Source organism: Lutjanus erythropterus, chromosome 17 (assembly GCF_056507025.1).
Source record: "Lutjanus erythropterus isolate fLutEry1 chromosome 17, fLutEry1.hap2, whole genome shotgun sequence".
Classification (NCBI taxonomy): Eukaryota; Metazoa; Chordata; class Actinopteri; order Lutjaniformes; family Lutjanidae; genus Lutjanus; species Lutjanus erythropterus.
In genome coordinates this window covers 10,200,539-10,221,593 of record NC_139333.1, presented here as the reverse complement: position 1 = coordinate 10,221,593, position 21,055 = coordinate 10,200,539, and the positions used below count along the sequence as shown (strand labels likewise).

Genomic DNA, 21,055 nt, shown 5'->3' with positions numbered 1-21,055 from the left:
TTAGTAAACCAATACTTTTTTACATTACCAGCAGACACGGTGCAATATTAGCATTCATTTGCAGCCATGTTTCTTATGACTTAGCAAGTTTAGTCCAAGTTGAATATTCACTCTCTGTTAACTCTGTTTTGGTCTCCACCAGTTCCTGAAAAAATATCTGGCCCTTTTAAATCCTGCATGCTTCATTATGATCACTAGCTAGTTTCTAACATTTTCTGCTGCTTACCTGATGGACAGGTAGCTAATAGTGGGCTTATGTGATGCTAAAATTTATAGCCAAACTACATCCATTGTTATAAAAATGCGTTAATATTTTTCCTAGTTTGTTTTCCTTGTTTCTTTCAGTGATTTCTAAAATATTTTTGCAATTTAACACAGCAGAGAAAAAGAAAAAGTGTTTTATCTTGATTTTCCAAACGGAAAAAAGAATCAAAAAAGAAAAAATACAGCTCAGAATTTATGCTTATGAGTATGTAACATGACGGGGTCAAGTTGTGCTTAAGGCCCCAAAACTCTTAGGCTCGCCCCTGTAAGAAGTACTTCTAACAACTATTTTGAATTGTTTCAGGTCAAAGAGGCAACACTGGTCCAAGTGTTTAACCTTTACTCTGTTACAGTAACTCTACTGTCCAATGATACGTGAGAGCCTTTTGTTGCTGAATAATGAAGCTCATTAACCATCAATGACTGTGTGTATCCTTCCTTGGGTGACTAATACCCTGACAGGTGGTGCACACACACACACACACACACACACACACACACACACACACACACACACACACACACACACACACACACATACTTTACTGTCATTTGATCTGTATGCATCTCTCTCTCTCTCACACACACACACACTGGATATAGCATGTGGGGTGGAAGGAAGAGAAGGAAAAAAAAAACTATGAGGTTTGGTGTAAAGCTTCTTAATATTTCAGGCTGGTACAGGCAGTGAGGGATGAATGAAAGAATAGATGGGAGGATGAATGAATGGATGGATGGATAGATGGAGGTCTGCCACTGCAGGACTAGTGACGTCAACCCTGTAAACTAAAGACATAATCCTCTGTAGGCCTGACCTGCTCCTTCTGTGAAGGAGACTGACATCTAGTGGCCAGATGCTAGAACAACACTATACTTTTTTAAGGTTTTGTTAACACACTTAAAAATGTACAAATTTATAATCCTTATTTGTTGTTCACTTCTTTGTGTTTGGTTGGTTTGAGCACAGCAACCCAGTTAATCACCACAGCGCCATAGAAACACAAAGAAACAGGCTGATGACAACACCTTATCAAACTGTAACATGGCATAAAAATCGGAAATTAAAAGAGGTCACAGATAAGGCTCACGAAATGCACTCGTTATCTGTGTGCACATGTAATTGCAGTCTGGTGGCCAGTATTTACACCGAGACCGATGCACTGTATATGTGCGTGTGGTTGATTTTGTGTGTGGAATATAGGTCAGACATCATCTGCTCTGCTGATGTTATAAACTCGCTCCAGGCTTTATTGATGTTACGGTGGCTGGCTACTGTCATGTGGGGGCAACTGCTGCGTTTCACAGTCGAACAAACCAGTACACTGTGTGCTGCCAAACACCACAAGGTTTATGTTATTTTTAGATCAATAATCGACTGAGACAAAAGTATTTAGACTAGTTATGACCTTTGAACTCAGCTTTATCAACATGTATCTGAATTACTATCAAGTGTTTATGGCTGAAATAAATTCCCCAGCTAAAACTCCTCAGCAGAATGAGTTTAGTAATATAAATGTGCCAGTACATTTTAATTAATGTACAATAAAAACTATGAATGTGTTGTGCCCTGACAAATCAGCCTTTAAGTAATCTTAATTTTCAGTAGTCTTTATCTTTAATAAAATATGAACTTCTAAAACGGTACATTAAAATGTCAGATTATTGAAATCACATTTCAATAATATATAAATTCTGTGTATATACACACATTAAAGTCCCCATGGTGCCTGCTCTTTTTGCTCCACTGAATTTCATATTACATATGTTAAATATTTTAAGTTGTACTTACATTATCCCACATTTCCAACGATGTTTAATCTCAGAGAAATTAGCTGTTGCTGGGTCGCTGCTAGCAGGGGTGGAAATAACTACTTACAAATACTCAAATTACTGTAATTGTGTAGTTTTGGGGGGTACTTGTACTTTACTTTGTAGATTTTCAAGTCTGTACTTTTACTCATACTTAAGTATGCATTAAAAGATGTAATCTACCTAGTTACTTTTCAAATGCTGAGTACAATATGAATTAATATCCAAACCTTTCATCTGTGTTTTAGTAGCCAATAAGGTTATCTGATCACAAATGGGCCAATGAAAACCAAGACATATGGATGAAAAACAAAACAAAATGCTTCGGCAGCACACATTTCAAGTAAGGATGTTAATGATCAATCATTAATTGATTAAATGCCATTAAGAATTTAACCGATTTAACATGTATTCATGGATATTTACTCAACAGTCATGGCAGTAACTGCACCTCATTTGACTTTGTTTTGTCTGACATGGCTAAACTTGTATTTTTATTTTTTTATTTTAATTTTCTTTATTAACCAGTTAATTGATTAAGTGATTGCATTTTCAACTACACACACAAAATTTGCAACCCTAGTTTGGAGAAGTGACGGTGGCATCAACAGTTAAAAATTAACTAATACTCTGAGTCATTTTTGCAACAAATACTTTGTATTTTTACTAAAGTGTATTTCTAACACCAGTACTTTTACTTGTAATTAAGTATTATTTTATCAGTGTACCAGTACTTGTACTCGAGTACAGATTTGCAATACTCTTTCCACCACTGGTTGCTAGTTGCTATAACTTTGAGGAAAACATAAGGTACGTCAGAGAGTGAGGAAGAAAGTTGACAAATGTGAATAAAACTTAAAAATGACCTCATTCACAATTGTTTAATTTCCCAGGATGGTGAAGTCTTAACCCGCCATACTCCGACTGTGGTTGGCTAGTACTCATTGCCTTCATTGGTTTGGGTTACTTGGGTTTACGTCATGAGGAGTGAGACTGGGTCGGGTTAGGATAAAAACATCAGGGTAAGCCAATTAGAGGCAGAGTAAAGACCTTTTTTATTTTTTCAGTGTCAGAGACTCCTGGTGGCAGAAGTTCTTTATTGTGTGTTTGATATTTTTGGATTTACTGGATCAAGGAACTTTATATCATATGAAATAAGTCACTCATAGTGATAAATACACAAAGAAATGACTACCCAATTCTGCACTACAGGGTGTTTTAGCACCTTTCAGTGTTTTGGTCTGGTTTTACAGCTCACAGCTTGACTGTTTCATTTTGACGTCACGGCTCTGAACAATCTTGCTTCTGGCAGCAGAGGATAGCTGTCTTCAGTGGAAAACGTCTGATAAACTCACTGGACACTGCCTGCCCAATATCAAACAGCAGATAGACAAAGTTACCAACTAGCTGGTGAACACAGTGAACACATTTAGTTGCTAAAAAGCCTGATGTTTCCTTCGGGAGTTGGTGGAGACCATAAAAGACCTACATGGAGAGAGAATATTGGACTTAAATTCATCAGCTTGCCAGAAACAAGAGTCCAAATGAATGCTAATGTTGCTCCATAACTGCTGGATGCATAAGTAAGAGTTGTTTCCTCTGCCCTCAAGTGACCAAAAAAAAAAATCAACTGTTTGTGTTTTACACTAAACAACAAACTATCAAAGTTAAAGTTTAGGAAAAAACATCCTTTCATTTTACTAATACGCTTGAATTTAACACCCCAACTCAAGGCTCTGTGGATTTGATCCAGTTTAATCGACAGTGGCCTGGCATCATAAGCAAACAACTACACAACTATCAAAAGTATTGTTTAATCCTTATTGGTGCACAGAAACACATGACATCACATTTTCCTAATTAACCCAATACATAAGAGCACTGACAAAAACATGAAATGTATTCCAACAAAATTATGTGGTCATGGAAGTAAACATTGCTCAGATTTGCTCTTTATATTTGTTGCTACATGATTAGTATCACTGTTTCTAAGGCAATCATTTGAGTTGGATTGAATCCATACAGGAATTTACTTAGTACACACTAACACAGGTGATTTTACAATTTGAATCCAGACATGATGTAATTATTCAACCAGTGCACAAAGTTTTAAATAAATATAATTAAGAATAACCTGTAGTTGAACTAAACTATTTTGAGCCTTTTGTTGAGGTCATGTCACCCTCCACTACTTGTGTTGTATTTTTAACACCGGTGGAGACAGACAGTCTGTTAAACAATCAACTGTTCCAAAAATACAGGAGAATGGGGAAATTACTATTCATAGGAATGACATCAAAAATCCCCGAACTCCAACACTTTCCCACAGAACCAACACAAAATTCAAATCATGTCATGGCATTGGTGAGCTCCTGTCAACACCTCACACCTTGTAATATGACCGCAGTCTTCCAGTAGTCACCTTCTGTTCATTGTCCCGCATGTGCCACAGGCATTTGCATGTTTTACAGTGTCATCTGTTTGTGTACACTATTTAAATAGATCTGTCGAGCAAATTCAGTGACGCTGGTGTTGAAGCTGCTTTCATGAGTCGAGGTATATCTTTCGGATGAGTGCATTTCACAATGCTTCAACTTTGGGTGTTTGTTTAGAATAATTTTGAGAGAAGATTTTTTTTTTGTATGAGAAATTTGCAGAAATATTCAACATCATTTTCTCAAATGAGAAACCCCACCTCACTCCATACGGACTTGAGCCCGGATTCAGATTCTGGTTTTGAGCTGTTTTTAAGCTGGTTTTGGGTCACTCCAGTCTGAGGATTCGGTTACAACAACTTCAAAAACACCTTGATTCAGGCCTTTAAAACAGGATGGCGGTCTCCGACCAAGATATGGTGCTCCTCCAGGCTTTCAGGCGTACGCAGAGCATAGGGATGCTGAACACAGCCTTCAGTTCAGACCCAGAGGAAGAGCTGCAGGGTGACTCTGATCCTGACATCCAGCCTGAATCCAACCAGGAGACACTGGAGCAGGTGAACGACTCCACAACACAAGACCTCATGGAGCTGCGCATACAGCAACTACAGAACAGACGAGCCTTTCTGCTCAACATGCAGAACTTCAGAAAGAAGGATGAGAACAATAGAGATGGGACAACGAAGGAAAGTGAGTGACTCGCTAATTTTACTATAAAAAGAATGAAATAAGGCCATAATTCAGTGGTACCTTTTTGGCCTGTGATCCCTCAGGTTGTATATACAGTCTATAAATGTCCAATCAGAGCTTCAGCCAGAGATTTTCCATTCCAACAATTCTTCATCATGTGGAAGTATAACTTTAAAGTTTCACACAAAAAAGAGTTAGAAAAAAAACCTCACTCCGAACTCAGTGTTCTTTATCCTGTTAACTGGTGACTGACTGCTGCTGCATCGCTCTGTACTTTATGAGAAATGATTGCTTAAAAAACGCAGACCCCTAATTTAGGCCTGTCTGATAATCCCAGGTTGAGAATTATGGAGACCCATCAATAAGTAACAGCTGAGCTCTGAAAATGGAGTTTGAGGGTTGAGGGTTTCAGTGATTATAGACATTAAATACAGACCAAAAAATAAATCATAAACGCATTTTATCCAGCAAGCTAACACCAACCAAGTTGCCCAAGTTGGTTTACTAAAATGTTTTTTCCTTCACTTTTCTCCCTCCACCGTCATTGAGTTAAGTCATTTAAGTATTCTTTTTATTTTTGACTTATCTTTGTTACATTATATTTTTCAAGTGGGCTATAGTGTAGTTTAGTCAGCAGGATAACGGAAAGTTAGCTAACAAAATAGGAGCTAGCTAGAAGCTTTCTGTCGGAAAGCTACTACAAGGAATTTGCATATTTTCTTGATTTTGTTTCCACCAACATAACCACAAAATATCATGTCAAAAATAAAAATCATTTAAATAACAGTCTCTTCCTACTTCATCTTAACTGACTAACTTACTACTCACTGTTATTTTGCCTGGGAAAACGCAACACATGCTGGTTTGATCTGATTTCGCGGAGAATCAGAATCAGCTGATCTGTTTGCTTATAATATAGAGGCTTTAAGTACTTCCATCTCATTATCGTATAGTATCGTATATGACATGGGGAAAAAAGAATCATTAAATGTATGGTAAGAAAAAGAAATAAAAAAAACATGGTGGGAAACTAAAACGAGTTAGAAAAAGACAAATGCAAGAGTGAAATAATTTATTTGACTAGCTAACAATAATATTTGTTCATATAATCAGTCATAACTGACTTGTCTAAAAAATTTTTCCTATTTTGTTAGTTTCGAGGCCCCAACTGCAATGATAAATGTTTTACAGATGGGCTGATCCAGCACGCCTGAGATCTGTTTCAGCTTAGTAAATTTCTCTCTGTTTCATGTTGTCAGGTACCAGCAGGGACAGTGGTGATCTGGGCGAGCTGGAGGTCATCCAGAAGGAGCTGGAGGAGCTGCTGGGTCAAAGGGAGGAGTTGAAGAAACATGGAGAGAGCTCCGAACCCAGTAATGTCACTCCTACTTCCGGTTAAAACCACCTTTCTTACATGAAGATATCACTTAATGCATCTGTAATGTCGCTCTGAAGAAACAGGTTATAACTGCTCGTATTTGAAATCAGGTCAGCGGGATGTGCGTCCCACTTTTCATAAACCTGAGCCACCCCGTGGGGGGATCTACCTGCTGCCGCCTCCCCAGCTGACACAGGAGGACACAACACTGGAGCAGAGAGTAAAAACTAGGCCTGAGGCGCAAAGACCGACACACACAGTCGTTCCAGGTAACACACACTCGCACACACTTAACAGTATTAGTCATACATTTGCCTACATATGAGTGTCTATCAGGCCGGTAACTGTCTGTCTCTGTCATGGTTAAGCGAACAGTCTGGGTCAAACAGCAGCTGTCACCCAGTGTCCGTCCTGCCAAGAGGTCGTCTTCACAGAAACCCACAGAAAAGTTGGCAGCACTGTGTGGATGCTTTGCTGCTTGAGCTCCTCGATGGGGTACGTCTTCTCCCACCTGATTGGCTGTAGAATTTTTTTTTTTTACCTCACCGTGCTGTTGTGTTTAAACCAGTCTTCAAAGGATTAGTTTGACATTTTGTAAAATTTTGTGAAAACACTTATTTGCTCTCTTGCCAAGAGTCTCATACCTGTACGTAACATAAACCTGCAGCCAGGACACGTTAGCTTAGCTTAGCATCAAAATTGGAAGGAGGGGTAACAGCTCACCCACCACAGGATATAAATCTCTAAATCTCTATAAATTTTTTTCCATTTGGAGAAAGTCAGGCTAGCTGTTTCCTCGTTTCCAGTCTTTATGCTAAGCTAAGTTAACCCTCTATGGTACCATGTTGCCCTCAGGCAACAAACCCATTTTTGCCCTGTCACATCTCCACAATGCATCCCTTTAAATGATGCGATACTTTAAAAAAGAGGTAAAACCATAGGGAACCATTAACAATGCTTTAAGTTGTCACATGACCTCAGGAAGCGATTTTGAAACCCTTCTTGGCGGGCTTTTTCTAAGGAGACAGCTCTGCTATCTTGCTGCAAAAAAAAGACTCAAAAAGTTATTTTTTGTCCCTTTTCCACCTGGAACAAAATGTCTTCACACTAATAGGTGAGTAAACTTTAAGTTTTCATAGTTTCATGCAACTTATTTACTAATTTAATAGTGGATACTTGTTAAAATGCAGCTGTTGCCCTGAGGCAACAACGTGCCATCATGGAAAGTTGCAATGTTGCCTGCAACAGTGAACCATTATGGAATCACTATAGCAAACACAACACTGACCACTGGCCTATTTGGGTGGAGAAAAAGGGCAGATGCAGATACCCTGGATGTAAGGGTATAGTGAAATCACAGTGCACAAAATGTGTCACCTGCCTGTGCTTCACTCCTGAAAAAAATTGCTTCATGGAGTTCCATAAGCACTGAGCAGCAACACCACAAGTGATGGCAACACATGTCAGGAAAGACACAGGGGACTGACACAAAACATGCACTGAAATGAAGCAGTGATGATCAAACACTGGAATTTGTTGTTTTTGTTTTTCAAATGGTTATGGTAATGGTTATCTTTGTTGATTTAAGTAGTTTAAAGTTTTATACTTTACACATTTATTTCAATGGGTTGTTCCTAAATAGTACAATGTTGCCTACAGGCAACATTTAGCCAAGAAACGTTTTAAATTCTTTTTAAAATTCTTTTTAATTTAAAATTTAAAATGAATTGTGACTTCTTGATGTTATTGAATATTTTTGCACATTTCCCTCACTGGCATCATAATGTGTACCATAGAGGGATATGACCATACATACATACATACATACATACATATGAGGATACATACATACATACATATGACCATACATGAATACATACATGCATACATACATACATACATATGAGCATACATACATACATACATACATACATACATACATACATATATACATACATACATATGAGCATACATACATACATACATACATACATACATATGACCGTACATACATACATACACATACATACATATGAGCATACATACATACATACATACATACATACATACATACATATATACATACATACATATGAGCATACATACATACATACATGCATAGATACATATGACCATACATATACATACATACATACATACATACATACATACATGTGACCATGCATACATACATACATATGAGCATACATACATACATACATACATACATACATACATATGAGCATACATACATACATACATACATACATATATACATACATATATACATACATACATATGAGCATACATACATACATACATACATACATACATACATACATATATACATACATATATACATACATACATATGAGCATACATACATACATACATACATACATACATATGACCGTACATACATACATACACATACATACATATGAGCATACATACATACATACATACATATGAGCATACATGCATTCATACGTACATACGTACATACATACATACATACATACATACATACATACATATGACCATACATACATACACATATATGACCATACATACATACATACATACATATATATATAAATTCTTTTTATAATTCTTTTTAATTTAAAATTTAAAATGAATTGTGACTTCTTGATGTTATTGAATATTTTTGCATATGTTTATGAAATAAACAATGTTCAAATTGGAAAAGGAACGTTCTTTTTCACTTATGCACCATTATGGTACAATGTTGCCTACAGGCAACGAACCCCAAAAACTTCCAAAAATAAAAATAAAAATAAAATTTCTTCAGATTATGTTTATTTAGTCTATTTTGAGACATAAATATAATGAACACATTTCCCTCACTGGTATCATAATGTGTACCATAGAGGGATATGACCATACATACATACATACATACATACATATGAGGATACATACATACATACATATGACCATACATGAATACATACATGCATACATACATACATACATATGAGCATACATACATACATACATATGAGCATAAATACATACATACATACATATGAGCATACATACATACATACATACATATGAGCATACATACATATGAGCATACATAAATACATACGTACATACATATGAGCATACATTCATACATATGACCATGCATACATACAAACATACATACATACATACATACATACATACATACATACTTATGACCATACATGCATACATATGACCATACATACATATGACCATGCATACATTCATATGACCATACATACATACATACATACATACATACATACATATGAGCATACATACATACATACATGTGACCATACATACATACATACATACATACATACATATAAGCATACATACATATGAGCATATATACATACATACATATGACCATACATACATACATACATACATACATACATATGAGAATACATACATACATACATATGACCATGCATACATACATATGAGCATACATACATACATATGACCATGCATACATACATATGAGCATACATACATACATATGACCATACATACATACATACATACATATGACCATACATACGTACATACATACATACATATATATGACCATACATACATACATACATACATACATACATACATATATATATAAATTCTTTTTATAATTCTTTTTAATTTAAAATTTAAAAAGAATTGTGACTTCTTGATGTTATTGAATATTTTTGCATATGTTTATGAAATAAATAATGTTCAAATTGGAAAAGGCACATTCTTTTTCACTTATGCACCATTATGGTACAATGTTGCCTATAGGCAACGAACCCCAAAAACTTCCAAAAATAAAAATAAAAATAAAATTTCTTCAGATTATGTTTATTTAGTCTATTTTGAGACATAAATATAATAAACACATTTCCCTCGCTGGCATCATAATGTGTACCATAGAGGGATATGACCATACATACATACATACATACATACATACATACATATGAGCATACATACATACATACATATGACCATACATGCATACATACATACATACATACATATGAGCATACATATATATGAGCATACATACATACATACGTACATACATATGAGCATACATACATATGAGCATACATTCATACATATGACCATACATACATATGACCATACATACATACATACATACATACATACATATGACCATACATGCATACATATGACCATACATACATATGACCATGCATACATTCATATGACCATACATACATATACACATACATACATACATACATATGGTCATACATATGACCATGCATACATACATACATACATACATATGAGCATACATGCATACATACATACATATGACCATGCATACATACATACATGTGACCATACATACATACATACATACATATGACCATACATACATACATACATACATATGAGAATACATACATACATATGACCATGCATACATACATATGGGCATACATACATACATATGACCATGCATACATACATATGACCATACATACATACATATGACCATACATACATACATACAAACATATGACCATACATACATACATACATACATACATATATATGATCATACATACATACATACATACATACATACATACATACATATATATATAAATTCTTTTTATAATTCTTTTTCATTTAAAATTTTAAAAAAATTGTGACTTCTTGATGTTATTGAATATTTTTGCATATGTTTATGAAATAAATAATGTTCAAATTGGAAAAGGAACATTCTTTTTCACTTATGCACCATTATGGTACAATGTTGCCTACAGGCAACGAACCCCAAAAACTTCCAAAAATAAAAATAAAAATAAAATTTCTTCAGATTATGTTTATTAAGTCTATTTTGAGACATAAATATAATAAACACATTTCCCTCACTGGCATCATAATGTGTACCATAGAGGGATATGACCATACATACATACATACATACATACATATGAGCATACATACATACATACATATGACCATACATGCATACATACATACATACATACATATGAGCATACATACATATGAGCATACATACATATGAGCATACATACATACATACGTACATACATATGAGCATACATACATATGAGCATACATTCATACATATGGCCAAACATATGACCATGCATACAAACATACATACATATGACCATACATACATATGACCATGCATACATTCATATGACCATACATACATACATACATACATACATACATATGAGAAAACATACATACATATGACCATGCATACATACATATGAGCATACATACATACATATGACCATGCATACATACATATGAGCATACATACATACATCTGAGCATACATACATACATACATACATATGAGCATACATACATACATACATACATACATATATATGACCATACATACATACATACGTACATATATATATATATATATATATATATATATATATATATATATATATATATATATATATATAATTCTTTTTATAATTCTTTTTAATTTAAAATTTAAAATGAATTGTGACTTCTTGATGTTATTGAATATTTTTGCACATGTTTATGAAATAAACAATGTTCAAATTGGAAAAGGAACATTCTTTTTCACTTATGCACCATTATGGTACAATGTTGCCTACAGGCAACGAACCCCAAAAACTTCCAAAAATAAAAATAAAAATAAAATTTCTTCAGATTATGTTTATTTAGTCTATTTTGAGACATAAATATAATAAACACATTTCCCTCACTGGCATCATAATGTGTACCATAGAGGGATATGACCATACATACATACATACATACATACATACATATGAGCATACATACATACATACATATGACCATACATGCATACATACATACATACATACATACATATGAGCATACATACATATGAGCATACATTCATACATATGGCCAAACATATGACCATGCATACAAACATACATACATATGACCATACATACATGTGACCATACATACATACATACATACATACATACTTATGACCATACATGCATACATATGACCATACATACATATGACCATGCATACATTCATATGACCATACATACATACATACATACATACATACATACATATGAGAATACATACATACATATGACCATGCATACATACATATGAGCATACATACATACATATGACCATGCATACATACATATGAGCATACATACATACATATGACCATACATACATACATACATACATACATACATACATACATATATATGACCATACATACATACATACATACATACATACATACATATATATGACCATACATACATACATACATACATACATACATATATATATATAAATTCTTTTTATAATTCTTTTTAATTTAAAATTTAAAATGAATTGTGACTTCTTGATGTTATTGAATATTTTTGCACATGTTTATGAAATAAACAATGTTCAAATTGGAAAAGGAACATTCTTTTTCACTTATGCACCATTATGGTACAATGTTGCCTACAGGCAATGAACCCCAAAAACTTCCAAAAATAAAAATAAAAATAAAATTTCTTCAGATTATGTTTATTTAGTCTATTTTGAGACATAAATATAATAAACACATTTCCCTCACTGGCATCATAATGTGTACCATAGAAGGATATGACCATACATACATACATACATACATACATACATATGAGCATACATACATACATACATATGACCATACATGCATACATACATACATACATACATACATCCATATGAGCATACATACATACATACATATGAGCATACATACATATGAGCATACATACATACATACGTACATACATATGAGCATACATACATATGAGCATACATTCATACATATGACCAAACATATGACCATGCATACAAACATACATACATATGACCATACATACATATGACCATACATACATACATACATACATACATACATACATACATACATACTTATGACCATACATGCATACATATGACCATACATACATATGACCATGCATACATTCATATGACCATACATACATATACACATACATACATACATATGGTCATACATATGACCATGCATACATACATACATACATACATACATACATACATACATACATACATATGAGCATACATGCATACATACATACATACATATGACCATGCATACATACATACATGTGACCATACATACATACATACATACATATGAGCATACATACATACATACATACATTCATACATACATACATATGACCATACATACATACATACATACATACATACATACATATGACCATACATACATACATACATACATATATATATATATATAAATTCTTTTTAAAAAAAATTTTAATTCAAAATTTAAAATGAATTGTGACTTCTTGATGTTATTGAATAGTTTTGCACATGTTTATGAAATAAACAATGTTCAAATTGGAAAAGGAACATTCTTTTTCACTTATGCACCATTATGGTACAATGTTGCCTACAGGCAACGAACCCCAAAAACTTCCAAAAATAAAAATAAAAATAAAATTTCTTCAGATTATGTTTATTTAGTCTATTTTGAGACATAAAAACACTCCAAACATTTTTTCCCTCACTGGCATCATAATGTGTACCATAGAGGGATATGACCATACATACATACATACATACATACATACATACATATATATGACCATACATACATACATACATACATACATATATATATATAAATTCTTTTTATAATTCTGTTTAGTTTAAAATTTAAAATGAATTGTGACTTCTTGATGTTATTGAATATTTTTGCACATGTTTATGAAATAAACAATGTTCAAATTGGAAAAGGAACATTCTTTTTCACTTATGCACCATTATGGTACAATGTTGCCTACAGGCAATGAACCCCAAAAACTTCCAAAAATAAAAATAAAAATAAAATTTCTTCAGATTATGTTTATTTAGTCTATTTTGAGACATAAATATAATAAACACATTTCCCTCACTGGCATCATAATGTGTACCATAGAAGGATATGACCATACATACATACATTCATACATACATACATATGAGCATACATACATACATACATATGACCATACATGCATACATACATACATACATACATACATACATATGAGCATACATACATACATACATATGAGCATACATACATATGAGCATACATACATACATACGTACATACATATGAGCATACATACATATGAGCATACATTCATACATATGACCAAACATATGACCATGCATACAAACATACATACATATGACCATACATACATATGACCATACATACATACATACATACATACATACATACTTATGACCATACATGCATACATATGACCATACATACATATGACCATGCATACATTCATATGACCATACATACATATACACATACATACATACATATGGTCATACATATGACCATGCATACATACATACATACATACATACATACATACATATGAGCATACATACATACATACATACATACATGTGACCATACATACATACATACATACATATGAGCATACATACATACATACATACATACATATGACCATACATACATACATACATACATACATACATATATATGACCACACATACATACATACATACATATATATATATATATAAATTCTTTAAAAAAAAAAAAATAATTTAAAATTTAAAATGAATTGTGACTTCTTGATGTTATTGAATATTTTTGCATATGTTTATGAAATAAATAATGTTCAAATTGGAAAAGGAACATTCTTTTTCACTTATGCACCATTATGGTACAATGTTGCCTACAGGCAACGAACCCCAAAAACTTCCAAAAATAAAAATAAAAATAAAATTTCTTCAGATTATGTTTATTTAGTCTATTTTGAGACATAAAAACACTCCAAACATTTTTTCCCTCACTGGCATCATAATGTGTACCATAGAGGGATATGACCATACATACATACATACATACATACATACATATATATGACCATACATACATACATACATACATACATACATATATATATATAAATTCTTTTTATAATTCTTTTTAGTTTAAAATTTAAAATGAATTGTGACTTCTTGATGTTATTGAATATTTTTGCACATGTTTATGAAATAAACAATGTTCAAATTGGAAAAGGAACATTCTTTTTCACTTATGCACCATTATGGTACAATGTTGCCTACAGGCAATGAATCCCAAAAACTTCCAAAAATAAAAATAAAATTTCTTCAGATTATGTTTATTTAGTCTATTTTGAGACATAAATATAATAAACACATTTCCCTCACTGGCATCATAATGTGTACCATAGAAGGATATGAGCATACATACATACATACATACATACATATGAGCATACATACATACATACATATGACCATACATGCATACATACATACATACATACATACATATGAGCATACATACATACATACATATGAGCATACATACATATGAGCATACATACATACATACGTACATACATATGAGCATACATACATATGAGCATACATTCATACATATGACCAAACATATGACCATGCATACAAACATACATACATATGACCATACATACATATGACCATACATACATACATACATACATACTTATGACCATACATGCATACATATGACCATACATACATATGACCATGCATACATTCATATGACCATACATACATATCCACATACATACATACATATGGTCATACATATGACCATGCATACATACATACATACATATGAGCATACATGCATACATACATACATACATATGACCATGCATACATACATACATGTGACCATACATACATACATACATACATACATACATATGAGCATACATACATACATACATACATTCATACATACATACATATGACCATACATACATACATACATACATACATACATACATACATATGACCATACATGCATACATATGACCATACATACATATGACCATGCATACATTCATATGACCATACATACATATACACATGCATACATACATATGGTCATACATATGAACATGCATACATACATACATACATACATACATACATATGAGCATACATGCATACATACATACATACATATGACCATGCATACATACATACATGTGACCATACATACATACATACATACATATGAGCATACATACATACATACATACATTCATACATACATACATATGACCATACATACATACATACATACATACATACATACATACATACATATATATGACCATACATACATACATACATACATACATATATATATATATATATATATATATATATAAATTCTTTTTAAAAAAAAATTTAATTTAAAATTTAAAATGAATTGTGACTTCTTGATGTTATTGAATAGTTTTGCACATGTTTATGAAGTAAACAATGTTGAAATTGGAAAAGGAACATTCTTTTTCACTTATGCACCATTATGGTACAATGTTGCCTACAGGCAACGAACCCCAAAAACTTCCAAAAATAAAAATAAAAATAAAATTTCTTCAGATTATGTTTATTTAGTCTATTTTGAGACATAAAAACACTCCAAACATTTTTTCCCTCACTGGCATCATAATGTGTACCATAGAGGGATATGACCATACATACATACATACATACATACATACATACATATATATGACCATACATACATACATACATACATACATATATATATATAAATTCTTTTTATAATTCTTTTTAATTTAAAATTTAAAATGAATTGTGACTTCTTGATGTTATTGAATATTTTTGCACATGTTTATGAAATAAACAATGTTTAAATTGGAAAAGGAACATTCTTTTTCACTTATGCACCATTATGGTACAATGTTGCCTACAGGCAACGAACCCCAAAAACTTCCAAAAATAAAAATAAAAATAAAATTTCTTCAGATTATGTTTATTAAGTCTATTTTGAGACAGAAATATAATAAACACATTTCCCTCACCGGCATCATAATGTGTACCATAGAAGGATATGAGCATACATACATACATACATACATACATACATATGAGCATACATACATACATACATATGACCATACATGCATACATACATACATACATACATACATATGAGCATACATACATACATACATATGAGCATACATACATATGAGCATACATACATACATACGTACATACATATGAGCATACATACATATGAGCATACATTCATACATATGACCAAACATATGACCATGCATACAAACATACATACATATGACCATACATACATATGACCATACATACATACATACATACATACATACATACATACTTATGACCATACATGCATACATATGACCATACATACATATGACCATGCATACATTCATATGACCATACATACATATACACATACATACATACATATGGTCATACATATGACCATGCATACATACATACATACATACATACATACATATGAGCATACATGCATACATACATACATACATACATATGACCATGCATACATACATACATGTGGCCATACATACATACATACATACATATGAGCATACATACATATGAGCATATATACATACATACATATGACCATACATACATACATACATACATACATACATACATACATACATATGAGAATACATACATACATATGACCATGCATATATACATATGAGCATATATACATACATATGACCATGCATACATACATATGAGCATACATACATACATATGAGCATACATACATACATACATACGTACATATGACCATACATACATACATACATACATATATATGACCATACATACATACATACATACATACATACATTTATATATAAATTCTTTTCATAATTCTTTTTAATTTAAAATTTAAAATGAATTGTGACTTCTTGATGTTATTGAATATTTTTGCACATGTTTATGAAATAAACAATGTTCAAATTGGAAAAGGAACATTCTTTTTCACTTATGCACCATTATGGTACAATGTTGCCTACAGGCAACGAAACCCAAAAACTTCCAAAAATAAAAATAAAAATAAAATTTCTTCAGATTATGTTTATTTAGTCTATTTTGAGACATAAATATAATAAACACATTTCCCTCACTGGCATCATAATGTGTACCATAGAAGGATATGACCATACATACATACATACATACATACATACATATGAGCATACATACATACATACATATGACCATACATGCATACATACATACATACATACATACATACATATGAGCATACATACATACATACATATGAGCATACATACATATGAGCATACATACATACATACGTACATACATATGAGCATACATACATATGAGCATACATTCATACATATGGCCAAACATATGACCATGCATACAAACATACATACATATGACCATACATACAGACATACATACATACATACTTATGACCATACATGCATACATATGACCATACATACATATGACCATGCATACATTCATATGACCATACATACATACATATGAGCATACATACATACATATGGTCATACATATGACCATGCATACATACATACATACATACATACATATGAGCATACATACATACATACATACAGACATACATACATACATACATACATACATATGACCATGCATACATACATACATGTGACCATACATACATACATACATACATACATATGAGCATACATACATATGAGCATACATACATATGAGCGTATATACATACATACATATGAGCATACATACATACATACATACATACATACATATGAGAATACATACATACATATGACCATGCATACATACATATGAGCATACATACATACATATGACCATGCATACATACATATGACCATACATACATACATATGACCATACATACATACATACATACATATGACCATACATACATACATACATACATATATATGACCATACATACATACATACATATATATATATATATATATATATATATATATATATATATATATATATATATATAAATTCTTTTTATAATTCTTTTTAATTTAAAATTTAAAATGAATTGTGACTTCTTGATGTTATTGAATATTTTTGCACATGTTTATGAAATAAACAATGTTCAAATTGGAAAAGGAACATTCTTTTTCACTTATGCACCATTATGGTACAATGTTGCCTACAGGAAACGAACCACAAAAACTTCCAAAAATAAAAATTAAAAAAAAAATTCTTCAGATTATGTTTATTTAGTCTATTTTGAGACATAAAAACACTCCAAACATTTTTTCCCTCACTGGCATCATAATGTGTACCATAGAGGGTTAACAGTCAACAGGTTGTAACTACATATTTAACAGATAAGATGTTCTACCTCTCAGCAGGGTAGCAAATTAACATGTTTTCATGTATGCCAAGCTATTAATTTAAGTATATGATTTCATAGCAGCAATGCTGAACAAGAGCAGCAGGTTGGATAGTTCAGTTCATCGCTCTTTGTTGATGTATTTTGTTTACGTTTGGTTCCTACGCTACTTCACAATGTCATCAAATTACGTCTTTTGTCATTGTTTTAATGTGAGAGACCTCTGACGACAGAACGTACCTATTGTTCATTTAAAGACAAAGACTGAACTTTGACCTTACACATCACTTGTCACAGCTCCGATCTCGTCCTTTTTTTCCCTCCACAGTTGTGTCGCAGGCTGCTGTTTGATCCCTTTCTTCATGGACCGTTTCAGGGACGTCCAACACCACTGTCCCCAGTGCCAGGAACACATACACACCTTTGAGCCGTTGTGACGCAGAGATTACTTCAGCGACAGTTTCCTATGGTCTTGGAGCTCAGCCTTGGCTGTCTTCAGCACTACATTCGGGACACTCCACAAGCATGGACAAGGCATTGTCTAACTTATGACTGTGCAACTGATAGCAACAATGTGCCTGGAGTCGACTACAAGTACAAACTGCACAAAGTCTTGGATAACTTACGTGAAACATACTATGAAAGTGAACTTTCCTCCTGAATTATCTGCACAACATGGACTTATTTCAAGCTCACAGCTTGCAGAAGCCAACACTGCCATTCAGAACACTGCTCACTTCAGTGAACTCTAGACTAGTTATTGTGTCCGATGCTCTGCTGCACCAAACTGATCCTGAAATGAACAAGGTTCAAAGCCATGTTACACATACAGCTTCGTGTTTTGTCTGCCAGGAAACATGTTTATAACAGCCGTTATCTGAAAGGAAAATGGAAATGCATATGCAAATATGTGCCCATAACCAGACAAGTCTTACAAAGAATTGTTTTCATGAATTTGTCAACCACAACACTATTCAAATGCCACAGCTTCTTTCATTCCTCTGTTTCAGTTCACGGAGTTGTTATTTTGAACTGAAGCATTTCCATTGTTCATATTGTTTTTTGGACTATTTTTATAGT

The 21,055-nt window shown here is 32.6% G+C and overlaps 1 protein-coding gene across 1 annotated transcript; it reads left to right on the top strand.

Moving 5' to 3' along the window:
* Window positions 1-4,841: 4,841 nt before the first annotated feature.
* Window positions 4,842-20,424, top strand: LOC146311729 (uncharacterized). The gene is made up of 5 exons (XM_084740849.1): window positions 4,842-5,198; window positions 6,458-6,571; window positions 6,687-6,845; window positions 6,945-7,071; window positions 20,304-20,424. Exons 1-5 carry the CDS (start codon window positions 4,904-4,906, stop codon window positions 20,410-20,412), a joined length of 804 nt encoding a protein of 267 aa, XP_084596975.1. The 5' UTR covers window positions 4,842-4,903; the 3' UTR covers window positions 20,413-20,424.
* The last annotated feature ends 631 nt before the right edge of the window (window positions 20,425-21,055 follow it).

Excerpts from the sequence above, each read along its gene's own strand:
- LOC146311729 (XM_084740849.1), top strand. The coding sequence starts at position 4,904 with ATGGCGGTCTCCGACCAAGATATGGTGCTCCTCCAGGCTTTCAGGCGT. Across the intron at positions 5,199-6,457 it reads AGATGGGACAACGAAGGAAA|GTACCAGCAGGGACAGTGGT; the intron begins GTGAGTGACTCG and ends TCATGTTGTCAG. Across the intron at positions 6,846-6,944 it reads GACACACACAGTCGTTCCAG|CGAACAGTCTGGGTCAAACA; the intron begins GTAACACACACT and ends GTCATGGTTAAG.